The following is a 26,388-nucleotide window of genomic DNA, read 5'->3' as shown; positions in this document are numbered from 1 at the left end:
GTACATCCTATAGAGCCTTTTCTTGTGTGTAGACATGAAAAGAATCCCCTTTGTCCCCTTTGGGTAACATCTTGACCACACGATGCGGGGACAGCGGCCATGAGACTTACCCAGTCGCCCGGTAGCGCGGCCGGGGAGTATACTCATTTTTCGACGCAATGGCGCCTCTATTCGACGGAGGCTTTGTTGGGTTCGGTGAAAGATAAAAGAGAGGCTGCTCAGCTCGCTCCTTGTTGCACGGATTTGGAGCATCTCTAGCAGAATACCCAGTCTCTCCTTTGAAATTTCACCAAAATGGACGATATTCAAGATCCTTCTTTTGCTGAAATCTTTACACTGTCACTTCTGCGCTGTTTGACAAGTGCAGGTCTCACGGTCGATGCATCCACTCCATTCTCCTACCCAGCTGGGCGTACCATTCGAGGCAATGAGTACAGCAATGAGGAGTACCGGACGTTTGGGAATCTCGCCTTCGAGTACGAACGTCTGCTTTACACCTTTTCTACATATACGTGCCGGGGAATACCTTTGGACATGTCCCGGCAGATCGCGTTGCTTCTAAGCCAGTCCTCTGTTTTGAAAGTCTGGAAACAGTTTGTCCCTGAGCTGAGGCACGTTGCTGCCAAACTCGCAAATACAAGTGCTAGAGCCATGTCCAGCTCAGCACGCCCGAGCTCTAGCAAATCTCGCTACTCGGTTGTTCCCGACTATTATAAAACTTCGGAGACCTCGGGCAAGCTAGCAATTGAGCTTTTGGAGCGCACGCTGCTAGAAGCTGTTCCCGCCTTGATGACCGACTTTCATACCCTCGAAGCTTCCCAGATCCTACTGGAAATATTCTTCTTCCTGCGGGACCCAGTTGGCGGGCTTCATCGTGATGTGAAATCTGCTTCAGTCATGTTCTTGAAGTTGTTCAATGAAATCCAACGCGCCATGAAGCATGAAACAACGACTGAGCATACTTCGTGGCCGCATCTACTGTCGCAACTGGCCGCCGAAGCTTGTCATCTCACGACTCCATACATCGCTTCAGCAGCATATATCCATTTTCACCGAAACGAACAACTCCTCTATTCTTACGTCCCAATCAACTCCCTGTCCCGATCCGAGTTCTCTGATGCCCCCCACGTTCTCGAGATCATACGAGAAATCTTGGAAAGTGGACAAAAGAATGGTGGCATGTGCGGCATAGCCCCGGTGGCCATAGCTTCATACCCTGAAATCCCCCCGGATGGCAGCGAAAATAGCAAGATGATGAGGGTCATTATTGACGGCAACCACAGAGTTACCGCAATAGCGTTTATACGCTTCTTGGCCGCATACCCTGCCCAGTATCGACCGCAGCTGACCGTCGAGCATGTTCGTCGCTACTCTGCCAAGCACCACGTCGGACACAAATGGCTTCTGGAGCTAGAAGATGTCATGACCGCGCTTCTCCGCAAAAGTAGCCATGACAACGCCATCTGGCGATGCTTGCAGGAAAATGCCTCCTTGGTAAGCTCATTCAATCTGGTTGAGCACATTCCGGCTCTCATTGTTGAAGAGGAACTGTTCCACACGGTAGATGAGCAGACCTCGACCCAAGTCCATACGCAGCTGCTCCTTCCCATGCACCAGGCAATTTACAACCATTCAAAGAGGAGAATTGCATTACCACAGGCAGGACAGCGACACGGACGTCCTGAAAGCTTTCAGTTGATGCCACTGATAGGCATGTCCTTGACTGTCAACCCAAGATTCAGCGACAAGTTTCCCATCAACGAGCATATGCAGTGCTCAGAGCACCGCAACCTTGTTTAGGAATTGAATGCACCCGAGAGTGTGACGCCTTTTTTTTTTCAATGCTGCAGACGACTAGCAGTGGTCTTCTACGCGAGTGCCATTCGCGAACATGAATGCTGAATTATGTTGCCCCCTTTTTGTTCGTTTTAGTGATACGATAGTTTCTTTAATCACCAAAGTGCAATCCTAAGCGTTACTCATTTCTTAAACCCAAATTTTTATCGCAGAAGTATACCAATCACGCCAGAATGATGATGCCCCCAAATTGATTCCTCCACATCATTCGGTCGAGGGCCTACATTCTTCTCCAGCAAAGCGGCTTGAATGAGGCATAGACGTGCCAGCGTGCACAGAGTCTTGTCTGTAGATTGTTTTTGTCCCGAATCTTTTTTGTTGACTCGAGTTCCGACCTGTAGAGTGTTCCTCCCTGGTACAGGAAACGCTCGAAATCTCTGCCGGTAGTCTGCTAGAACCATCTTCTTTTCAACCCATATACTCCAATAAAGGCCGTCCAAAAATAAACACATGTTTGAGTTACCGAGCACGACGTTCTCTCCTGTTGGTATAGATCTCGAATAATGAGATTGCTCTCCTTCCTCATTTTAACAAGTTCTGACACACAGCAAAGCTGGAACTGTTGGACTACAAACAGCCAAGCTTGTTCTCCTTCCTCATTTTGACAAGTTCTTACACACAGCAGAGCTGACACTATTGAATTACAAGCAGCCGTAATGCAAAAAAGTTTTATTGTGATCATTATTGCCAAAGAATGACCAGGAAATCAGAAACCCAACCGCGCGTCCATGTGGGCGGGTGCCGTAAGCCTCATCAATACTCTCCGGTGGCTGTTGAATGGTACTCAATCGGTTCCCTAGCAATGATAATCGATTTTAAAAGTACTCAGAACTCATTTCAGACGTATGAAGGACGAACTTACGTAATGAGTAAACGTATTTGTGTGGTCAGGTTAAGAATGCCGCAGGAATCCTCAACTAAACTAGGATCTTAGGTAAGAAGCTTATAGGCAATAAGGACTTATCCCCTGCTAGGCAATCATTTTTTAAGAAAAAGAAAAATGCATCTCTACGGGCCTAGGGGCGTAATGGGAAGTAGTGCGAGTTCCCCGAAATGGCTTGAACGGAGCATTTTTCAGTGTGGCCAAAATCCTACGCGGACGGGTACGAGGAAGATGCGACGGTTAGGCACACTCCCGCTGTTAAACGTTGCATGTTGGACCTGGAACGATGAAGATGCCGCCACAAATAAGATCTCCCGAGTAAGCAAAGCCACTGGCAGCGGAGCTTCTAAACGAGAAAGGCAACCGCTGGGGGGTACGACGAGCTCGAATCGGCTTGCGCCCGACAACGCCGCCGCGGCACCAGAGTTGAGCTAGAGGAGCTGCTGGACGAAAACGGGCCGGGTCGGCGAAAGTTGTTTTTTTTTCTTGTCTCAGCTACGGTCGACCCCGGGGCGGGCTACGAGCAGAGTCTTGGCTGCGCTGAAACTGTTGTTGAGCTGGTCAGTAAGCGCATTCTTGGCGTGGCGTGACAAGGTTGCGCAACGAGGCTGCTCGAGGCGTGGCGAAGCGAGCGGCGCAGGAATCGGACGGAAGTAGATGCCGTGGGTAATGAAAATGTGTAAGAAAAAAAATAGTACGCTAGAAAGATCTAGACTGACTTTAACCAAGGATAGTTAATTCTATGTATTATACAGATATTCTAGCTAGTGTAGATGTAGTATTTTATGTACCCAGGCAATTCAACTTTCTTTAATTTATACTTGTGTAATTAAAAAGAAATGTTTTGATATCTTTTACATACTGGTCAACTTAATCGTTTGGAGAGTATGATATTATTACCAAATGTTTTTTGTTACCACTTTCTGCTACCAACTGTCCATACAGTCATCAAGATATCTCATGAGCGTCCTAAATTAATCCCTCAAAATGAATACAAAGACCAAGTTCATACACCCGGTAATGTGGTTAGCGGGTGTCAGCTCTCACACTTGGCACGCCTCTCGTTTAAACACGCCATGACCGGAGAATCGTGTTACGAAAAGATTCCACGGCTTGTAGATCCTTTTAGGAGCGGGGACAAAATGGCGGATCGACAAACCAATGTGTATGAGTGTCGTTCGTCCGAGTACACGCAATATACGGGAGTAAATGGTAGTGCAAAGACTCCTGACTGATACGAATACGAAACTTGGCAAGAGCAGATTTTACGCAAAGCTGGTGGTCAGACTCTTTGACGAGATCATGCTCGAATGCTAAATCATTCAATGACTTGGTATCATTGTAGATGAAGCCACGCAACCATATCCTGCACTCTATGCGCAACATGGCTACTGATTCCCAGCTGTGTCATGAGATTACAGATGTAGGATCCATCCAAGATATTTTGTCCTTGCAGAAAAGTGCAAGTAGTCTGCTTCAGCCTTGTAGATCTTGATATCTGGCGCCAGAGTGGTGTTCCTATTAATATTCACGCGAGATACTCAAGTGTGCTGGAAAATCTCTCCAGAACCTTGGCACCTGTGATATCGCTTTTGATATTTAGCAGCGTTGAGCTCTTGAACCGCTGCATGCCGCTAAACCCAAGAGCAGAGAAATACTGAACAGACATCTTTTTGATTTTGCAATTGTCTAATATATCTTTTCTATAGTTCGTATTCTAAGTATTGTCTCGTCTCTCATCTACATGTAGGTTGCTCCTTGATACAGCCGAGGTTTGTGTGGAAGCGACTTATACCTCGGACCGCTTTTTCTCAATGATTTGCAGTTCTGGTCCTGCATTCGCTGAAGCATTGTTTTCCGTCTCGTACGCGCGTCTTGCATTTTCGCTAATCTCTAGGCTCAAACGCGCAAAGCGACTTGCGCCTCGAATCTTATCGCCATAACGAATCATAACATAGGGGCTGATGCAGAATATAGTTGCGACGGCGGCGAGGATAGACGTGGCAGAGTTGGAGCCGATGCGGTACAGGCTGTGCGCAAAGAGCGGGAACACTGCCGAAAGCACGCTCCTCAAAAACGAGAGCGATGCAAAAGCCGAGCTTGCGTAGGTGGTGTATGCATCTGTCAGATAGCCGACAAGGACGCAGTCGTATTCGTTGATGGCGAAGCCGACGGGGACGAGCGCGAGCATCGACACTATCCAGTGTGGCTTTACCGCCGGCGGGATTGTCCACGCAAACCACCATAGGCCAATGGCAAAGGCGGGGGCGGCAATGGCAAATCCGACGAGCTTGTCCTCGGGAGAGAGCTCGCCGCGACCCTGAACCTGATACCGCCTGGCGCGGCGGTGGTCGTATATACGCGTGAACAGCGACAGGGTGAAGCCGATACCGATGGGGACGAAGGCTAACGAGGCAGCGCTGGAGGAAAAGTTGTACGAGGTGTAGATGATGGGCATGACGACGGTAAAGAGATAGACTAGGGCAAAGGCGGTGCCGGAAATGACGGAGGTGATAAAAACAATGGGCTCGGTGAAGAGCAGGACCAGTGGGCGGAAGAGGATGACACGCACGAAATAGGAAAAGTCGGGTACGTGATCGGGGTTTTCGATGCGGAGATCCTGACGCCCAGAGCTGCGTAGGGCTCGAGAGAGGAGCTGCGTCGCACGAGATTCGCGCGAGAAGAGGAGCAGAATAAAGGATGTGGCACTGATGATGGTTGAGATGTAGAAGATCCATTTCCAGCCAGCGGCGGACGCGGCGACGTAGGCTGCAAAGATGGGCCCAACAGCCAGGGAGAGATTGGCGATGAGCAGCCAGAGCGTCACGAGCCATAGCCGAGTCTTTTCGTCAAACATGTCCTCGACAGCACCGGCGGCGACAACGCTAGGGATGGACGAAGCGAAGCCCGTGACGAAGCGGCCGACAAAGATGACGGCAAGCGAGGGCACCGTTGGAATGATGATGTTGAAGATGGCGAGGACGGCGACGGAGAAGAGATAGAGGTTCTTGCGGCCGAAGCTCTCCGAGTACGGGGGGAAGATGACGTTTCCGATCGCCTGGCCGCAAAAGTACATGCTGCTGAAGGCGACGGCGACAATGGTGGTGCCGACGCCAAACTGCCGCTGGACGTCGGGCGAGCAGGCGGCGCCGACGGTGCCGAGGGCGGAGATGAAGAAGTCGAGAAACATGACGAGCGTCGCATTGTAGGCCTTCCAGAAGACGGGCCAGTTGCGCGGGTGCTGCGCGCAGTTGGGAGACCAGCGCAGGAAGCCGTCGGGCGTGATTTCGAGGCCGAGGGCGCGCAGCTTTTCGTCATCGTTGTTCAGCGTCGATTCGGGCTCCGAGTCGACCAGGAGCACGACGGCGGCAGCCGTCGACCTTGCCGCCGCTGTCGGCTCATGATGTGCTTGTGCTTGTGCTGGGGCGGACATGCTGATGGATGTGCCGTCCGAGCCATGCGAGTGTGTGTAGAGTGTGGCGCTCTTGGTCGGCGAACTATATACTGAACAAGATCTTGCCGTTTCCGGTGTGTTATGGTACTGAGGCTGGGTGGTGATGTTGGGAGTAGTCTTGCAAGCAAGTTACAGACGACTCGGACGGGCCAGAGAGGTGCGTGTGGTAGTGAGAGGAAGCAATGGAATGATGAGTAGGAAGGGTCTTATCTACGGGAAGTGAGGAAGGAAGTATGCTCCTAATCACGAATACATACATGTGCAGCCTTGTCATGGGCGGCGCCCGCACCAAGCATGTAGGGCGCGCACGACCGCCGAGCTTAAACTACCCGACTCAGTGTACACACGCCAGGAGAAGGAAAAAAAAGAAAGGCCCCCTCCCCCCCCCCCTCGAAGATCCGGCGACGAATTGGGAAGAGGGCCTGAAAGTCTAATTGGTGGTCAAGTTGATGCCAGCTTTGGACTCGGGCAGCGGCAGGGGAACAGAGAGCCAAGAGTGGGAGATGGTTTTCGCCCAATACCTACGCCCAGGTAATTGTAACCTGAACTTCTCTTATTGCTCGATTGCCTACCTTTTACTGGGCCCAGCTAATGACAGAATAGTAGCAGGGCACCCCTACTAGCTGATGGCTACGATAGAGTTGTGACTCGATATCAACAAGGGTACTAGTAGGGTTACTCTAACAGAGGAAGATTTATTCAAAGAAAGAGTTGTAAGAAAATATTCAATGTACAATGACTGCAAAAACGATGTTAAATTTCTCTATATTACAAAGTGAAAATTTTCTATTTTCTCTACCTATGGAGGGTCCATGTGAATCCGGTGCTGTCTACCTGAGGTCTGGGTCATCTAGGCAGGTACTATTATTCATAAAAAATAGAAAATAAAGTAATTACGGAAACACTATTATCTTGGCCCTAGTTGGTAAGGCTGCTAAGAATGCACACCGTCTCAGCCGCATGCGTTGACCAAGCCACGCCACATTCCTTTGGCCAGCTCATTGCTCACCAGGATGTGTGCCAGGTGGTAAGCAGACATGGACGGACACATTTTGATTGCCATCTGGGTATGGTTTTCAACCTGGAGAAAAATCCCCGCCTGGGCACGAGCGGGCCGCCAAGCGACTTTCCGAAACAAGTGTGACCTTTCATGTATAATACCGCGAACAAATCGTATCCAGATTAGTTTGCGACCCGCAGGCCGTCGCGCGCGGGGTGGACCAGGAGGACGGACTAAACTTGACGAAGGATGAGGATGCTGGCGCCTGCACTTGTCATTGCTTTGCCCAGTGTCTTCGGCCTCTTTATAACGCGTTTCAGCAGGCGAGATGCGATGGCATTGCCCCGGCAGAATACGAATCAGGCTGGGGCTGACGGATCCAAAATATTCCACATCCAATCTTGCTAAATGCATAACAACTAAGCATACTTGGGAGATCCAACCAATTGAGCCAATTAGCGGCCAGAATTCCCGAATACCTCCGGAACAGCACCAGTATCTACTAGGTATCTCGATAGCCACCTAGCTAGTAGGCTATCTAGAAGGAAATCCAATACTTTATATACGTGGCTATCTAACAGCTAGCCCAACAGCTGGTAGGCAAGCAGGTTGGATGGTTGGTTATTTGAATAGCCATCCAAATTAACCAACTGACTGACTGGCTAGTTGGGTGGATGGCGGGATGGCTGGATGGCAAGTTAGATGAGATGGAGGCAACCCTTGAAGCAACGCTAAACCTAGCTAGGAAATGATGTTAGCAACATTAATTTTGCAAAGATCTCGAGTTCGTCAGCCCCAGCCGAATTCGTACTTTTGCCGGGCAATACCATCGCTCCTACCTGGTCGACAGGAGATGGCTAGTCAAGTTGAGGTGATTCGATTCTTGCCACCCTCGGCACTTTCTAGATTTTGCAGCTTCTTGATCGTCTCTTGCCTAGTATTCCTTCTGATCCTGCTGATGCACCTCCGTGGAACCAAATCCCGGTTGGTGGACCCGCCAGAAACAAGACTCGACCCTCTCTCATCGTCTATCCTGTCCCGCCAGTCCCAAGCGCCGCCCCCGGTGTATACGTAGTAAAAGCGATGAAGTTCGGGACGGAGCCGGGGGACGGGGGGGGGGTCTAATGCATGCAGGCATAAGACGACGAAGGAGGCGAGAAAAGACGGAGAGAAAACGAAAGGGCGAATTGCCACATGATCGCGGCGAATAGCTGCAAAACTAGTTGCCGACTCGCCACCAGCCACGAAGCGCTGCCAAGCAAACACGGTTCTCGCCTCTGTTCATCTTGAGTCGCCGGACGTAATACGCGAAAAGGTCGGTGAGTGCAAGCTGAAGATGTCGAGGTCTACTCTGGCCAACAGAATACCTAAACAATTCCCACGTACTTGTTATGCGTATGCACACTGGGTGCTCTACTGGTTATCTCTCAAAATAATCACAAACTCTTTATTTCATCTATGAAAATCTCTAAAATTTGAGCACGCGTGTTAAAAAAATGTCCAGTGTGAATCGCTGTTTCGTCGAGGAGCGTCTACCCAGACTTGCCAATTGGCAGAGAGCCTTATTCGATTCCGACGACCGCTGGTGGGACAAATTTCAGGCTCTCTTGGCCGGCGACCAGTTCGGGGGCCCTTTTGTTCTCAATCACAAAGGTGCCGAAATCCTGCCTGATCGCTTCCATGCCGCCTCTGATGCTGAAGGCCTCGTACCCCTTTGCCCGCATCACGGCCGTGGCTAGTCTCGCCACCTCACCGTCGTAGCAAATCACGTACACCGGCCCCGCGCAGTCGGCCAGCAGTTCTAGAAGCCGCGCATCCTCTGCAAACTTGCTCGTCATGCTGCCCCAGTGCTTGCGCAAGACCTCGGTGTCCCAGAACAGGCTCTTGGGCGGCCCGGTCAGGCCACCCAGCGGACTGCTGATGGCTCCCTTGATATGGCCGGCGTCGTAGTCACTGGCATGGCGCAGATCGAGCAGGGTGACGCCCAGCTCCTGCAGCGGGTTAGAGAGCGTCTTGGAAGCAGAGATGAAGCTCTTGAGCCTGGCATCGTCGCAGCTGAGCTCCCATGTGATGTCGTATTTGTCGAGGTCAAACGTCAGGAGCTCTTTATTCACAATGGGATGGAAGTAAGAGTCATCCAGCTTGGCAAAGTACTGATCCAGATGCATATGGGGCAGATCGCAGCAGACAAAGACACAGTGGATTTCTCCGGTGACAGGGTCGGCATGCTGAGAGAGCCGCCCTTCAGACTTTTCGGTCTGCAGCCAGTCCAGGAGGCCTTGCAGAGCCATGCCAGAGGACGGACCGGCTGCGATGCCTTGGCGCGAAAGCTCCAGAGATGCCGCAAACGAAGCCTTGGAGCCCACGGAAAGGACTTGGTCGACGGTTTCCCGCCAGGGAAACTGGGAGCACTCCATCAGAGGGGCGGGCCGGGGGCCCGGAACAGGATCATTGACGGCGTTGCAGACACCCAGGACTTTGACGCTGGGCTTCCGCTCCTTCAGGTACATGCCAGTTCCACTTACACAGCCGGCACTGCCCATGCCCATGGCAAAGACGTTGATCTCGGGGAGCTGCCTCCACAGCTGGGGAGCCGTCCAGCGGATGTGCGACTTCCAGTTGTTTTCGTTGGTGTACTGGTTAGGGTTGTAGACGGAGTCCGCATTGTCGCGGGCCAGTCGCTCCAGACGCGCGACGATGCCTCGCTCATCCTGGATCTCGGGCTGCGCGGGGCCGCCGTACAGGTGCAGCTTGAGACCCCAGAACAAGAGCTGCTTCAGGCGGCCGCTCTCGCACTTGTTGGTGATGTAAGCGTGCACATCATCGTTGTCGTACAAGACGCGGGCGCCCAGGCTGAGGGAAGTCACTGTCGATCCGGAGCTGGATTCAATGATGCTCTTGCTGGCACATGATGGTTCTTTCTCGAGCATGTTCAGGGCTACATGGGGGGAGAGAAAAAATCGATTAGGCCCGAGGAAGACTCGAAAGAGGGAAGAGGAGGGGTGAAGGGGGGGGTTTAGTTGAGCATACCTGGAAGAGCCTTGACATTCTGCGCCGGCAACGCAGTAAGGAGTTTTGCGTATATGCGGACATTGTCAGAGTAAAAGGGATTAAGCTTCTCCGGTATTTCAACCAAAGGCAGCGGCGGAACACAGTCGGGGTCATAGAACTTGCGAAGCGAGTCCTTGCCCTTGAAGACGTTGAGATAGTTTTCCGCGGCCATGTTTGCTCAAAGTATGAAAGCCCGAGTTGTACTGTACAGTGTCTGACTGTTTCAACTTGTACAAGGATCCAAAATAACCGGCTGCAAGCTGTAGGGAGAGCTGACAGTGACAATTATTTATACATGGAAAAAAACCAAGTATATATGTAGACTTTGCATACGTGGAACGGCCTTGGCCAGTGGCGGCCGGAGCCTTGCCCACGCCGCCCAGGCTGTAGCTGTGCCACCACAGAGTAGGACCCTGCAGATTCGTATTTACTGAATTGAAATAAATAAAATTCAAAGTTGAATTCCATTCCATCCGTAGTAACCCAAGATGGTAATATTTGTCAACCCCCGCGGGCCATGCCGTTAGGGGCATAGACTACTACGATTGTGACTAAAATGTCCATGTGCACATTGTCAGAAAAAGAAATGCATAGCTGCACACAGCCTAATCTAGAAGCTTTCATATCGATGTATAGAGCAACAAGAATGAAGATAATAGCAAGGCAAATTTAAATTCTCAAAAGTTTTTTTGGGGACGATTTTTGAACAGTTTTGGATAGTGATATATTATGAGAATAATTACCGGGTTAACTAATTTTTCAGTTTTTAGTCAGCTATCGAAATATTATATATTTTTGTACTCACATCATTAAAAATATCAGAATGGTTTTGAATATATATTATTTTAGTTACAATTTTATCTACTTGGCGCTGTCGTACGACTCACTGTGGAAACTCACCCATGTCATTGGCACGGAAGCGGTTGTCATTAAGGAAAGATCTATAGCTAGTATTTGTACTAGAACAGGGAAAGGCTATGTATGTGCCAAAATTCGTTCAAAAAAGAAACTCAATCTTGATGCCGACTTATCCAAAGATCAAGGTGTCAGTATCACGACGGCTCCAAAGTATGATGCTGCGTGCCTCACCAACATGATCTGGCTGAGACTAGTTACTGAGTAGGGTTTTGTGACTCGGTCCGATGGGATCGCAGTCGAACAAAGTCGATAGTGAGCTTCGCAGCGGCACCGTTGTGTGCAAATATTACCCGGAAGGGAGGCTTGTATTAGAGTAGTGCTGTTTAGTTCTTTTTTCACAAGCGAAACTGGGGCGATCAGTCTCGAAGTGTGGTTTGAGTTATTATCTCAAATTAGAATGCAAAAGCAGATAAAAACACATGCCAATTGAGGTTATGTACCACTACTAAAACCCTTGACGGCTGATACTTCGATCGCCGACAATGCTCAGCAAGTCATCGACAACTGCGCCTCTGGTGCTAACGAGGTGTCCGGCCAGGCCGACAACGACGCAAGCTGGGATACCATTGTTTACACATGACAATCCAAATTATCAAACTCGGCTAATCCAATGTTCGTGTAAGTCTGATACTTCCTCGCCCTCTCAATATGCACAGCCGCCACAGTAGCCACACTCATCATCGCAAGCCGTGTAGTCGAGGCTGGCACGATGCAATGCATCACCGCTACCCTGTCCAGCCTTGTCATCGTCCTTACCATTGACACTTGTTCCATGATTTGTGAGCCACGATTTCCAACGATGCTCGACGCGTGGAGAGAATGCTGTCATTTGGACTGCAATCTGCTCCCGAACGTAAAGAATGTCGCTGCCCTCGTCACATGTCATCTCCAACTTGCTGACTTTATGCTCCCTAGCAAAATCCACAATCCGCCCAAGCAGCCCTGCAAAGCGCGCGAGGATCTCTTGATTCTCTTCTTGCCATTTGTCCACGCCGGCACGCACATCTTTGACGTTGATGTCGCGAAAGACACCCTTTTCATGATAGGCAAGGATCAGGGTCGGCATCTGACGGAGCCAGAGACGGGGCATCTCTTTGGCGATGATCCCATCCTCGTCGGCTTTGCGGTGGACAGAGCGGGTTTTGAGGTCGAAAACGGCGCGAGACGGAACCGCATGGCCGCCATCAGAGATGGTCAGCGAGCCGTTGGTAGATGGCGCCTTGTGTGAGACAGAAAGTGACGCGACCAAATCATCGACTGAGGCAGCATCTACTTTCTTCTCCCTACCGGCGTCTTTGAATAATGATGCGCTAGCATGATGGGGGAGATAGCCATCACCTTCGAACCGCACAAGGAGCGTCAAGCCACCAAAGTGGTACTTGAGGATGCGCTGATGGGAGGCCGAGCCTCGCACTGACTTGTCCCAGGTAGTGTAGCTTTCCGGGAAGGTATGGCCGTAACCGAAAACATCTGGAATAATTTCCCGTGGCGACTTTTCGCGGCGAATGAAGTGCACAGTAGTGCCGACTACCTCGACTAAGATTCGAAAAGTCGAGCTCTCGCCTCTTGCAAAGCGGAGGAGGTTTCCTAGGGTGCTGGCGCAGCCAACGATATTAATAGGACCCATGGATGGGGCTTTATCCGCATCCGAGTTCATCTTCATGATCGCCTCGACTGACGCCTCTAGCGGAAAATCAGGATAGTAAGCTGCATTTCTGTCTCGATAGTAAGGACCCGAGTCCTGCTTGAGCTGGCGAGGCTGGGCAAGGGGCGACCATTTGGGGGGCATGCCTGTGCCAGTGGTTAATGACTCGACCGTCGCAGGCGAATATTGTTGCTGATCATGATACTAACCAGGAACAGTGATGTGTGCATCAACCTTGTCCAGCCAGTTGAATGAAGCGATCGTCTCAACGTCGGTGATTCTGAAAGACTGCCCAGCGGAAACGGTGCGAGGAGCATCACTGGCAAGAAATTGGCCAACGACGAGGCCCAGAGGGGCAGATGGCAGCACTTCAGTTGCTATCGTCCTGCCCATCTGGTCACCACGAGGACCACGATGAGATGCTCCGCGACCGCGAGTCGGAAGACGAAAGTTTTTGCGATTCATACTTGCCGCTTTGTTGGATTGGAAACTGTTGCTCTGTCTGCTGCTGCGAATCTTATAGAGTGGGCAGCGAAGGTGAAGCAATGACAAGACGCACGTGAGAGGGAGGGGCGCAAGTGAATAACAGAAGCGGAGAGATACATTTCGGTGAATGTTGCGCGCCCAATGGTCGACACAGAGCTGGTGGGTGGTCGGTAAGGCAGCCAGCCATACATACATGTGTTGCAAGACCTGCAAGCACGCGCGCAGAAGCCCAGTCACAAGGCGGCACGTACCTATAAAACCCCCCCTCCACAGTCTGTTTGTCAACATCTACCTTTCCCACGCGACTACGAATGAGGACAATTTTCGGATCAGCTTTCAGAGTCTATAGGTCTATCAGTCGTTGAAAACATACCTCGGCGTCCTTTATCATGACAGAAGCAATGGCAAGTGATGGTGTACGTGCCGCCCGTCTAAAAAAAATCTTCAACTCTTTTCTACACGGAAAACGATCGGTTTCAACGCCTCACGAAGCGCAAGTATACCTCGAAGCTGCTAGAGTCCAACCATCTCCATCAGCGTGTCTCGAGGCCATCCTTGCCAGCCCATCTGGCCTTGCCGTCGTCAAATCCAGCGTGCGAGCAAGCGCCAGCCTCGAGTTCATATCTGATCATGTCCTGCCGTTTTTGCAATACATTTGCCAGACCGAGGCTAAAGCTCTATGTGAGGGGAAGTTCTTATACCAGCTTATGGTTGCTGTCTTGCAGCCGCCAACTGCATGGAACGCCATCCAGAAGCACTACGTCGCGGGTAGCTTTGCCGACAAGGATACAGAATCTTTTGCAGGGTTCTGTTTTGAGATTGTCACCTGTCCTGGACTAGAACTCATTGCGATGACCAAGGACATCAAAAACGCAATAAATCTGCGTCCATTTACGAAAAGCCCCGCTTCCAAAACGCGCGAGTTTGGCCACCGCATCCAAAAGGTTCTTCAGACCAGATCCTCGTCCAACGAAGTAGACGATGCTGATGGCCCCGGGGGAAGACACGACAACGATTTTGCAGATTTCAGAAAAATTTCCATCTACCCAAGTAGCGATGAACTCTCTTCGACAATCCCGCCATTCTATCGACAGGCTATTGAAGTATCACAGTCTGACCCAGCTCAGAGGACTGCCAGGCACCTTGACAACCAATTCCGTCTTCTCCGCGAGGACATGCTGGCAGAGCTTCGTGAAGATATTGCGATCGCCACGGGAAAACAAAAAGGCAAAAGTCGAAGCCAGATTCTAAAAAATCTCGTGCCGGTTGGCATCGACACTGGGGATGAGGGGCGAGCCCGGCAGTGCGTTCTTCAAGTCAGCGTCGGCTCCGGGCTCAAGAGGCTTACGGAACTACCGACTGCCCAGCGAGAGAAGTTTTTGACGGAAAACCGAAACTTCTTGCCCCATTTGGCGCTTGGAGCCGTCGTATCGAACTGCACTATCATTGGTTTTGCCTTTGTGGTTCGCAGCATTGACAGCCTCGTCTCAGACCCCCCGGTGCTCAGTCTATCATTCTGTTCCTCTGAAACTATGATGAAGACATTGCAAAGCGCTGTACAATCACAGGACTTGGAGTTTATTGTAATAGATACTCCTGTATTCGCATATGAACCTGTCCTCCGACGCCTTCAAGAGATCACGGAGCTGGCACTTGACAAGCATTTGCTGCAGATGGAGAACGGCGATGCGGAGCAGAGGTTTGAGATATCCCCAAAACTACAAGTCAAGATTCGTAAAATTAGAAAACATAACCTAGATGGGACCCCTCTGGAGATTGGTGGCCGAAGCTACCACATAGACGCGGCGCAAGCTGGCGCTTTGGTAACGGCGCTGGAGAACCCGCTGGCTGTAATCCAAGGACCACCCGGTGAGCTTGAATATTGGTTCCAATAACTCATTTCAGAAAGGGTCTGGTGACTAACTATTTGCTTACAAATACAGGGACAGGAAAGTCTTTTGTCGGCGCGCTGGCAGCTAAGCTACTTCTTGAAGGTTCGCCTGGGCAGATCCTCATCCTCTCTTACACGAACCACGCACTTGATCAATTTTTGGAGGATCTCTTGAATATAGGAATTGATGAGAAAATTATAACACGACTTGGATCAAAATCCTCAGCCTCTACAGCTAAGCTGTCTTTTGACTTGCAGTCGCGCGACCACCCATCTGGAATCTCCGAGCATCGAACGTTGCTTTACACGCTCAAAGACGAGCTCAGGATTCTCCGAGAGTTTGTCCAAAACGCTTTTGACAAGATTGCCAAGCGACCCTCCCTAGAGGAGATCATTGACTATCTCGAGCTCGCTGATGATCAAGAATCGCAGCTCTTCTGGCGCGCATTCCAGATACCACAAGATGAGGACGGGTTTACAATCACTGGCCGAAATGGTGCGACGATACAGACTGGTTTTCTACTCGACCGGTGGCAAAGGAACAAAGGGCCAGGAGTTCTCTCGCAGATGATCGGTGCAGACTGCTGGAGAATTTGGACATACAGCAAAGAACAGAGACTTTTCTGGAGTCACAAGTGGGCTGAGGCTATCCGGGAAGAGCATATTGAAGCTCTACACGGCTACATCGAGCGGTTCAATAGCACACAGACCCAGATTGACTCCCTTTTCAATGAGTCACGACGTTCTTTCATCAAAACAAAAAGAATTATTGGCTGCACGACCACCGCCGCAGCCAAGTACTCATCCTTGATCAAGGCGGCCGATCCCGAATACGTTTTGGTCGAGGAAGCTGGTGAAATTTTGGAATCTCACGTTCTCACAGCTCTAAGCCCCTCGACCAAAAGCCTGATCCTGATTGGAGATCACAAGCAGCTACGGCCCAAGTGCAAAAATTACGCCCTGAGTGTTGAGAAAGGTGCCGGATACGATCTCAACAGATCACTCTTTGAAAGACTCATCTTGGCAGGACAAGAGCACAGCACACTCCACAAGCAGCATCGAATGCATCCCGAAATCTCGCAGCTGGTTCGCTTCATGACATACCCGGCTCTCCAAGACGGAGAAAAGACGCTCAAGAGACCGCAGGTACGAGGACTTCGCGACAGAGTCACATTTGTCAATCATGACGAGCCCGAAGGCAACGCCAAAGATCTGGGCGACCGCCTAGATGCGGGCCAACCGTCGAGCAAAGAAAACAGGTTTGAGGCTCAGATGATCCTCAAGACGGTGAAATTCCTGGCACAGCAGGGCTACAAGACAGAGAACATTGTTGTACTGACACCGTACTTGGGCCAGCTACGGCTTCTTCGAGACATGCTGAGTCGCGACAATGACCCGTTGCTGAGCGACCTTGACTCGCATGAGCTCACCCGTGCAGGTCTGGTCACAAAAGCTGCGGCGAAACTCGGAAAGACCAAGATACGTCTATCAACAATTGGTGCGTTTTTTATTTAACTTGATATTCAGTTTGATTTAGCGAGACTAAAATTATTCCAGATAACTATCAAGGAGAGGAGAGCGATATTGTTGTGGCTTCACTTACCCGCAGCAACAGCAACGGAGATATCGGCTTCATGAGATCCCCGCAACGCCTGAATGTGCTGTTATCCAGAGCTCGAAATGGCATCATTATGTTCGGTAATATGGGCACATTCCTGGGCTCGCGTCATGCTGCCGAATGCTGGCAGCCTTTCTTTCATTACATGAAGGAGAAATGCTATTTACACGATGGCATCCCGGTATATTGTGAACAGCACCCGAATCGCACGGCGACGCTTTCAACCCCTCAAGACTTTGATCTCAAGTGCCCAGATGGCGGCTGTGCAGAGCCCTGCGACGCTATGTTGAAGTGTGGTATACACAAATGTCAGCGCAGGTGTCATCGCGTGACGGACCACAGCAGTATTGAATGTAGTGAGCTCGTGGAAAAGGCGTGCCAGAAGCAGCACGCGTACAAAGTCTGGTGCGGGCGGGCTTCAAGACGATGCCCGGAATGTGTGCGAGAGGAGGAGGAAATCAAGCGTCGCGCGAAGCGGGACCTGGAAATTGAGAAGAAGAGACTGAAGAAGCAAGAAGAGTACCGACAGAAACTTCTCGCCATTCAGGATGAAATGGCGCATCTGAAGCTACAGCAGGAATGCCAGCAGGAAGAAGAGGACCAGGAGCTAAGCTTGCAACGTGAACGGGAAGCTCTGACTGTGCTACAGGAGACGACAAAGCGTCAAGCGTCTATCAAAAAGGCCCAGGAGAAAGGAAATTACAGCTCTATGGGACCTCAAGGACAAAGTCCTTCTGATCGCACTCCAGGGCTCGACCGACTCAACTTGGAGCCTGGCTCTGCAAGATATGAGTGGGAATGCCTGAAGCGAGATGAAGGTGCTTCTAATGACACATTAGATACTCTGATGGAGATGATTGGCTTGGAGGCGGTGAAGAAGGAGTTTCTTAATATCAAGACAACAGTCGATACAGCCACTCGGCAGGGCGTGTCAACTAAGAATGAGCGTTTCGGATGTAGTTTTCTCGGAAACCCTGGCACTGGTAAGCGATTCTCTTCATGTCTGACACATCTACAGCGCACACACTAGAAGAAAGACAATGAACTAGAAATTTAACCGTGTAATCTAGGAAAAACAACGGTCGCAAGGCTATATGCCAAGTTTCTCACCACCAGTGGTGTCATCGCCGGCAGCCGCTTCGAGGAGGTCACCGGCGCTACACTCGCCAATATGGGCGTCACAGGCTGCCAGAGCCTCCTCAACGATGTGCTCAACGCTGGCGGCGGCGTCGTATTCATTGACGAGGCATACCAGCTGTCGTCGGGCAACAGCCAGGGCGGGTCCGCGGTACTCGACTTTCTGCTCGCCGAGGTCGAGAACCAGCGGTCCAAGATTTGCTTTATCCTCGCCGGCTATGCCAAACAAATGGAGTCGTTCTTTGCCCACAACCCTGGCATCCCGTCCCGCTTCCCTCTCGAGGTTAAGTTCGAGGACTATACCGATCAGGAGCTCCTGAAGATCATGGGGTCCAAGATCGATGCTAAGTACAGTGGCCGTATGAAAGCAGAAGATGGAATGCAGGGTCTCTACTGTCGGATTGCCATCCGCAGAGTCGGTCGCGCGCGAGGTAAAGAAGGCTTTGGCATCGCACGCGCTGTAGAGAATCTGCTGAGCGTCATCTATAGACGGCAAAGCGCGAGGCTGCGGGTGGAGAGGCGCGAAGGATCTCGACCTGACGACTTGCTGCTCACACGGGAAGACTTTCTGGGGCCTGAGCCAACCAATGCCCTTTTAAAGTCCAAGGCGTGGGCCAAGCTCCAGGAGCTGATCGGACTGGAATCCGTCAAAGAGTCGATCAAGTCGCTCGTCCACAGCGTCACGGTGAACTACCAACGGGAGCTGGATGAGGAGCCCATCATCGAGTATAGCCTGAACCGCGTTTTCTTAGGCAATCCCGGGACAGGAAAGACGACCATTGCCAAGCTCTACGGCGAGGTACTTGCAGACTTGGGCCTCCTGTCAAACGGTGAAGTCGTTGTCAAGAATCCCTCTGACTTTATCGGCGCTGTGATTGGGCAGTCCGAAAAGCAGACGAATGGTATCCTTGCGGCGACGGTGGGCAAGGTCCTAGTCATTGACGAAGCCTACGGGCTCTATGGCGGCGGAGCTGCGTCAAAAGGCGGTGGCGGCTTCTCGAACTCTTTCAAGGTGGCCGTGGTGGACACCATCGTCGCCAACGTTCACAGCACTCCAGGTGATGATCGCTGCGTTCTCCTCCTAGGATATGGGGATCAGATGGAGGAGATGTTCCAAAATGTCAATCCTGGACTCAGCCGACGGTTTCCGCTAAGCACCGCGTTCACGTTTGAAGACTTTACCCAGGCCGATATAAGCAAGATCCTGGACCTGAAGCTCAAACAGCAAGGCTTCGGGGTGACTCAAACTGCTAAAAAGGTAGCGCTGGATATGCTCGAGCGCGCACGCAGTCGTCCCAATTTTGGCAACGCTGGTGAGGTAGACATTCTCCTCAATGGTGCCAAGGCTCGTCACCAGACGCGACTGATGGCTCGTGAAACCCTACGAGTGTCCACCTTGGAAGCTTTCGACTTTGACGAGGATCACAGTCGAACAGAGAATGCCGAGACCAATGTAGCGCAGCTCTTCTACGACACGATTGGCTGCGAGCGCATCGTGGCCATGCTTCAGGGCTATCAGCAGACGGCCCGCATGTCGAAGAGCCTTGGCCTGGATCCCAAAGAACATGTTCCGTTCAACTTCATCTTCCGCGGCCCGCCAGGCACCGGCAAGACGACGACAGCGCGGAAAATGGGCAAAGTCTTTTATGACGCAGGGTTTCTCGCTAGTGGTAAGGTACATGACTGCTCAGCATCAGACCTCGTCGGGCAGTACGTCGGGCAAACGGGGCCAAAAGTGCGACAGCTGCTCGACAAGGTCCTTGGTGCGGTGCTGCTCGTCGATGAGGCATACCGGCTGCGCGAGGGTCGATTTGCCAAGGAGGCCCTTGACGAGCTTGTAGACTGCATCACAAAAGAGCGGTATCACAAGCGTCTCATCGTTATTCTCGCCGGGTACGAAAACGATGTGAATGCCCTGTTAGCCGTGAATCCGGGACTCACGAGCCGCTTCTCCGAGGTCCTCGACTTCAACAGCCTGCCACCAGAGGATTGTTTCGAGCTGCTTGGCAAGAACTTGCTGAAGCAAAAGGCCTCTGTCGTGAAGGGTGGCAAGGGCAGCATGACGCTCGACTGCCTGGGGACACCGACTGCTGAGTTCCGATCTGAGGTTTGCCAACTGTTTGAGCGTCTGTCTAAGCTTCCAGGTTGGGGCAATGCGCGAGACGTTGAGACGCTGACAAGATCCACGTTTCGGGCTGCGATGAAGGCGGGGGTATCTGAGGCAGAGTGTACCATCACGGTGACCGAAGCCATAGTCAAGGCTGAGGTGGAAGCCATGGCCATGGAGCGGGAGAGTCGGTTACGCCAGACTTTGCATGCGCCGTCAGAATCGAGCCTGTTGCATCGAATGTGTCCGATGGAGAGTTCCAACGTGGCCCCTCAAGTCTCTCAGATCTCTGCGCAGGAAACCTCGCATGCAGTCTCCAAAGACAGCGCTAGTTACGACCCGCCGCCGCCGCCCGCGGACGACCCGGAGCCCACCAAAAACGCTGCTTCTTCCACTCATGGTGCGAGAACTGCCGTTCGTGATGCGGGCGTGAGCGATGAGGTCTGGGATCAGCTGCAGCGCGACGCGCAGGCCGAGAGACGGCGCGAAGCGGATTACGAGAGGAAGCAGAAGCTCAAGGCAGAGACGCAGGATAACGCGCTCCGGAAGCGCATCATCCAGGAGCTCATCAGAGAAGAAGAAGAGCGGAACAAGGAGGCCGAAATTAGGAAGAAGCTGCAGATGCAAGGACGATGTCCCGCGGGATACGAATGGATTCGCCAGACGGGTGGGTGGCGCTGCGCGGGAGGGTCGCACTTCGTGTCCGATGGGCAGCTGTAGGAAGCGGTGGGCAATATTTTTTTTTTGGATGATTGTGCTTCTGATTCTAGTTTCTATCATGTTTTTTGTTATATCTGACACCTATCTTACTTTGTATTTTATCCGAATCACTTTGCCTTCTTGTAAGCTACTTACACTTACACGCGCATCGATGGTAGACGAATTTAAGGGCCACAATAACGAAGCATCAATACACAACAGAGATTGGGCTTGGTTAAAAAGCCTGGGAGAAACTCCTCGGGAAGTCCATCCACATCGCATTTCCCTTTAATAGCTACCTAGAAGTACAGCTTGTTCAGATTAAATGACTCTAGAAACTCACTCCTGATACATTCAAGTCGGTTTGCTGCTATACAGCCTTCCCTGGTGTGAGGAGTAGCCTGAGGGCTTCTGATCTCATAGTTATGTCATACGATAAATAAGAATAATATAATTCATGTTCATCTTATACAAAAAGGAGCGACTGACGCAACCTCAGAAGGTGAAAAGTATCTGAGTACCGAGGGAGACAGACCCACTTCTGGGCATCCATACATGTAGCCCCTCTGAGAATTACCCCTCTCGATCCGTTTTTAGCCTTCTCATTTGGATACCTTGGACAGCTAGCGTTTGGATAAGCATTCCACGCTACATCTCGCTCAGAGTGTCTAGCTCAGCCCTCGAATATCATGTCAAGTGGGCACAGAGGTGATGGAGCCCGCGGGCGCGGGCGCGGAGGAAGAGGTGGGGAAAGGGGCGGACGCGGCGATTACGGCTCGCGTGGAGGCGGGGGCGGCGGCGGCAGTTTCCGGGGCGATCGAGGAGGAAGTGGAGGCGGTTTTCGTGGAGATCGAGGAGGAAGTGGAGGTCGCGGTGGAAGAGGAGGATATGGAGGATCGACGGGCGGCGGCCAACAACCTATCCAGGTCTTCCTGTAAGAGCCATGTGGGAAAGCTGAGGCCGTGCAACCTGCTAACTGTGCCATGATGCAGTAACCCTCAAGGTCAAAATTCACAAGTTGCCAAAGTCGAAGATGCCTTGCATCCGGTGACAAAGAACAAGCTCGATCTTGGTAGCCTGAAGCTAAATGATAGCTTCCCCAGCCGTCCGGGTTATGGCACTCGAGGCACCAAGGTTGAGCTCACGGCAAATTATGTCGAGTTGCTGCCGCCATCGAACCTCAATCTGCATCGCTACGACATCCAGATCAGCCCGGCAGCAGCTGGTAAGAAGCTCAGCCGGGTTGTGCAGCTTCTCCTCCAGTCTCCGGAACTGGCAGGGGCCGACGTTGCCTCGGATTTTCGCTCTACTCTTGTTTCCAAAACCAAGCTTCCCCAGGACGAGATCCTCGTCGAGATCCCCTATCGTTCAGAAGATGAAGATGAGCCGGGTGCTAGGGCCACCACATACACGGTGCGCGTCCTATACACCAAGACGTTGGACATTGGCGAGTTGACCAATTACCTAAACTCCACGAGTCTCGGCCAGTCGCTGGGAGATAAGCAAGAGTTGATACAGGCCCTCAATATCTTTCTGAACCACCATGCCAAATCCACAAAGAACCTTGCCACATTTGGATCGACAAAGAGCTTTTCCCTCAGCAACAACGCTGCCAGAGCGAACCTTGGCGCTGGTTTGGAGGTCATCAGGGGATTTTTCTCGAGCGTGCGCATCGCAACGTGTCGCATCCTTGTCAACATCAATGTGAGCCATGCAGCCTTCTACCAGGCTGCTCCCTTGCAGGCTCTTATGGTCAATTACGGTGTCCACAGCACCGCCATGCTGGAAAGATTCCTTAGACGGCTTCGTGTACAGACAACACATCTCCCAGAGAAGCGTAACAAAGCCAATCAAGTCATTCCCCGTGTCAAGACTATCTTTGGTCTTGCTAGGAAGGATGATGGACATGGCCTGGCCCATCCACCGCGTGTTAGAAACCACGGGGCGGGCGCCAAAGACGTCGAGTTCTGGCTTGACGGTGACGCTAGCTCCTCTGGTGCACCCAAGACGGCGGCCAAGGCGGGCGCGAAAGGGAAGGGTAAAGGCGGCGGAAAGAGCAAGGCCCCGGCAGAAAGCCCAGCAGCGTCCAGCTCCGGGGCATACATCAGTGTGTTTGACTTCTTCAAAACAAGTGCGAGCTCTCCACCTCATCCCTGCATACAATATCACTGACTGCGACACAGCCTACAATCGGATTTTGAAAGAACCCCAGCTTCCGTTGATCAACTGTGGCAACCGCGACAATCCAATGTATCTCCCCGCAGAGGTCTGCTTTGTCCTCCCAGGTCAACCCTCCAAGTCGAAGCTTGACGGAACCCAAACGCAGCAGATGATCCGCCATGCTGTTAAGAAACCTTGGGAGAACGCGGCTTTGATCATTAAGGAAGGTGTACAAACTGTTGGCTTGGATGAGAACATTAATATGCTTCTGGTATGTTTGCACTCCCTCTCACACACGTGACATCGGAATAACCTCGTTCAGCGTTCGTCTGGTCTCGGAATCACGCCTGGACTCATCAAAGTCCCTGGTCGCATCCTTGGCGGCCCAAAGATTATCTACAAGGGCAATAAGGCTGCTGGTGCTCGCTTCGGTAGTTGGAACATGATGGACATCAAATTCAACATCGGTGCGTCGCTTGCCAAATGGTCATACTTGATGATCTCGCTTCGAGGGGCACGCGACTCCTTCGACAAGCAAAGCCTAGCGTCCGTCATGGACGAATTCCACACAGCTCTAGGGAAAATTGGCGTCAACGCAACTCAACCGCTCGCGGGCCAACGCCTCGAACTTGAACATCCAGATGACCCCAGGCTGAGCTCGAGTATACAACGTGCCGCTGGGGCCTTGAATCTACTTTTCATCATCCTGCCCGCGGTCAATACGGAGTTGTACAAGCGCATCAAGACGCTTGCCGACAAGGATTATGGAATTCACACGATCTGCTCGGTGGGCTCCAAACTAGCAAAAGACCGCGGTCGCGACCAGTATATGGCCAATGTCGCTTTAAAGTTCAACCTTAAGCTTGGCGGCATTAATCAGATGGTGGAAAATAAGAATCTCGGCATAATCGACCAGAATAAGACCATGGTGGTCGGCATCGACGTTACACATCCTTCACCTGGCTCGTCTTCGAACGCGCCTTCTGTCTCTGCGATGGTGGCATCCGTTGACAAGTTCTTGGCCCAATGGCCTGCAACCTTGCGCATACAGAAAGCGAGGCAGGAAAACGTAGACGATCTCACAGATATGCTCAAGTCTCGTCTCAGCCTCTGGAAGACCAAGGGCAAGCACGCAGCTCTCCCAGAAAATATCCTCATCTACCGCGATGGGGTTTCTGAAGGCCAATATGACATGGTTGTCTCCCGAGAGCTTCCCCAACTCCGCCGCGCATGCGAACAGATGTACCCTGCAGCAGACACCAAAAAAGGGCTTCCGCGCTTCACTATGATAGTCTGCGGCAAGCGGCACAAAACTAGGTTCTATCCCACTACCGAGCAGGACTGCGATAGGTCTGGTAATACAAAACCCGGTACTGTCGTCGACCGTGCGGTGACTGAGGCGCGGAACTGGGACTTTTTCCTGCAGGCTCACGCGGCACTTCAGGGGACCGCTCGCCCGTGCCACTATTACATCGTGCACGACGAGATTTTCCGGCAGATCTATGCAAAGTCAATCCCGCTTCCATTCCAGAGCATCGCTGATATCGTGGAAGATCTCACCCACAATATGTGCTACCTGTTCGGCCGCGCGACCAAGGCTGTCAGTCTCTGCCCCCCGGCGTACTACGCTGATCTCGCGTGTGAGCGCGCGCGATGCTATCTGGCGAGTCTGTTTGACACACCATCGCCGAGTGCAGGACCGTCCGTAGCTGGAACATCGGCGGCTGGAACAGCCGGGCAGCCGGGTGCTGACGATGTACAGATTCACGCGAGGCTGAAGGATACAATGTTTTATATCTAGTCATGCATATATCTCATGACATAGACCCCAGAATGAAAAAGTGCTTGCAGCTGCTATATTGAGTAGCATGCGTCACCGGTACTACCTGATTTAGCCAGGAGCTGAGAGCAGGCGTCGACCTTGTCTTCATCAGTATGGTAGAGTCTGAGTTTTTCCAAACAGTTTGGTTGTATTGTGCGTTGTGATTGATGCAGTTGATTCTTGCATGACATGACCACAGTACATCAGGCGGACTGGCAGCTGGCCACTTATGTACCAGCAAGCAAATGGCAACGGAGGCTGCAGACAGGAGGGGCATTGGGTCGAAACCCGCATCAAGCCAGTCACAAACATGGCAAGTTATATGATGTCTGACGAGCGAAGGAAAAAAATTGGCTAGGGTACCATGGAGGGCAAAAGTGAGTAGATCAAGAAGCAGCAAGACCCAGGCGGAGACAGTATGTGCCTGTTAGCGGGCCCGACGTTATGATGCTTACAAAATTTGATATTACCAATCACCTTGATCGTAACACCATTCAATCATGCAATCAATCCTATCTCCGTAACTCCGTGCTTGTCCAAACGCCAGAGTCTCCGGGCGGCGCCGCATCTCCCGCTCTTGCTGGCGGCGGCGACGGCGGCGGCGACGGCGGCGACAGTGGGTCCAGGCGGCGCCGCTAGTGCTCGAGGGCGCCGCTCATCGCCGCTTCACAGACAGGTCGGGCGTGTGTAAGTGACCATAAATACAACTCCCTGTCCCAGTTCTTGTCCAGGTCATTCACCATCACAACTGTTCCTTTTTATCTCTCCAAGTTCATCGAGACTCTCTCCCACACGCAAGACAAGGCAAAGAAAAACAAGAACAAAATGTCCAAGTACAACAAGCTCCAGGGCACCCGCGTGCTTGTCATTGGCGGCACCTCTGGCATTGGCTACGCCGTTGCCGAGGCCGCCCTCGAGAGCGGCGCGACCGTCTACGTCAGCAGCTCCAGCCAGGCCAAGGTTGACGCCGCCGTCGCGCGGCTCCGCGAGCACGCCGAGGTCGTCCAGCGGGAGCCCCTCGCCGCCGACGGCCGCGCCTGCGACCTCGGCAACGTGGCCGCCGCCGAGGCCAACCTGGTGGCCCTCCTCGGCTGGGCCACGGACGGCAGGTCCAGCCTGCTCGACCACGTCGTCTTCACCGCGGGGGACGCCCTCGACCGCACGCCGCTCGGCGAGGCCACGGGCGAGGGGATCCTCGCCGGGTTCCACGTCCGCGTCGTCGCCGCCGTGCTGCTCGCCAAGCTGCTCCCGCAGTTCGCGGCCCGCTCCAACAGGACGTCGTACACGCTGACGGGCGGGAGCCTGACCGCGCGGCCGGCGCCCGGCCTGGGCCTCGTGACGGGCATCGGGGCCGCGGTCGAGGGGTACGCGCGCGGTCTGGCCGTCGACCTCAGGCCCATCCGCGTCAACGTGGTGCAGGCGGGCGCCGTGCGCACCCCGCTGCTCGGCGACAACCCCGAGGTCCTGGCGCGCTTCGCCAGGGATACCATCACAGGCACCGTCGGACGCCCCGAGGAGATTGCCGAGGCCTATCTGTATCTGATGAAGGACTCGTTCATCACCGCAGCTGTCATTGAGTCCAGCGGAGGTCGTACCGTGGGCGCGAGCCAGGAGGTCTCTGAGTTTAACTAGAGATATCATGTCATGTAATTTTTGAATA

At 52.3% G+C, this 26,388-nt stretch overlaps 7 protein-coding genes across 7 annotated transcripts; 4 read left to right on the top strand and 3 right to left on the bottom strand.

The window, feature by feature from the left end:
* Positions 1 to 294: 294 nt before the first annotated feature.
* On the top strand, positions 295 to 1,800 carry V2A60_000716 (uncharacterized protein; the record flags this gene model as incomplete). Its single annotated transcript, XM_083252083.1, has 1 exon — positions 295 to 1,800. The coding sequence occupies one exon, from the start codon at positions 295 to 297 to the stop codon at positions 1,798 to 1,800; it is 1,506 nt and encodes a 501-aa protein (XP_083108209.1).
* Positions 1,801 to 4,529: 2,729 nt separating this feature from the next.
* On the bottom strand, positions 4,530 to 6,173 carry V2A60_000715 (major facilitator superfamily domain-containing protein; the record flags this gene model as incomplete). Its single annotated transcript, XM_083252082.1, has 1 exon — positions 4,530 to 6,173. The coding sequence occupies one exon, from the start codon at positions 6,171 to 6,173 to the stop codon at positions 4,530 to 4,532; it is 1,644 nt and encodes a 547-aa protein (XP_083108208.1).
* Positions 6,174 to 8,756: 2,583 nt separating this feature from the next.
* V2A60_000714 (uncharacterized protein) lies at positions 8,757 to 10,417 on the bottom strand (the record flags this gene model as incomplete). The annotated part of the gene is made up of 2 exons (XM_083252081.1): positions 8,757 to 10,132; positions 10,225 to 10,417. 2 exons carry the CDS (start codon positions 10,415 to 10,417, stop codon positions 8,757 to 8,759), a joined length of 1,569 nt encoding a protein of 522 aa, XP_083108207.1.
* Positions 10,418 to 11,806: 1,389 nt separating this feature from the next.
* V2A60_000713 (uncharacterized protein) lies at positions 11,807 to 13,273 on the bottom strand (the record flags this gene model as incomplete). The annotated part of the gene is made up of 2 exons (XM_083252080.1): positions 11,807 to 12,954; positions 13,018 to 13,273. 2 exons carry the CDS (start codon positions 13,271 to 13,273, stop codon positions 11,807 to 11,809), a joined length of 1,404 nt encoding a protein of 467 aa, XP_083108206.1.
* A 422-nt stretch (positions 13,274 to 13,695) lies between these two features.
* Positions 13,696 to 20,767, top strand: V2A60_000712 (P-loop containing nucleoside triphosphate hydrolase protein; the record flags this gene model as incomplete). The annotated part of the gene is made up of 4 exons (XM_083252079.1): positions 13,696 to 15,163; positions 15,238 to 16,683; positions 16,743 to 17,786; positions 17,874 to 20,767. The coding sequence occupies 4 exons, from the start codon at positions 13,696 to 13,698 to the stop codon at positions 20,765 to 20,767; spliced, it is 6,852 nt and encodes a 2,283-aa protein (XP_083108205.1).
* A 690-nt stretch (positions 20,768 to 21,457) lies between these two features.
* Positions 21,458 to 24,707, top strand: V2A60_000711 (argonaute family protein; the record flags this gene model as incomplete). The annotated part of the gene is made up of 4 exons (XM_083252078.1): positions 21,458 to 21,680; positions 21,750 to 22,877; positions 22,930 to 23,177; positions 23,229 to 24,707. 4 exons carry the CDS (start codon positions 21,458 to 21,460, stop codon positions 24,705 to 24,707), a joined length of 3,078 nt encoding a protein of 1,025 aa, XP_083108204.1.
* Positions 24,708 to 25,553: 846 nt separating this feature from the next.
* On the top strand, positions 25,554 to 26,360 carry V2A60_000710 (SDR family NAD(P)-dependent oxidoreductase; the record flags this gene model as incomplete). The annotated part of the gene is made up of 1 exon (XM_083252077.1): positions 25,554 to 26,360. The coding sequence occupies one exon, from the start codon at positions 25,554 to 25,556 to the stop codon at positions 26,358 to 26,360; it is 807 nt and encodes a 268-aa protein (XP_083108203.1).
* Positions 26,361 to 26,388: the final 28 nt, after the last annotated feature.

Source organism: Cordyceps javanica, chromosome 1 (genome assembly GCF_051103115.1).
Source record: "Cordyceps javanica chromosome 1, complete sequence".
Lineage (NCBI taxonomy): Eukaryota > Fungi > Ascomycota > Sordariomycetes > Hypocreales > Cordycipitaceae > Cordyceps > Cordyceps javanica.
The sequence above is the reverse complement of the archived record's forward strand: the minus strand, read 5'-3'. Positions and strand labels throughout refer to the sequence as shown.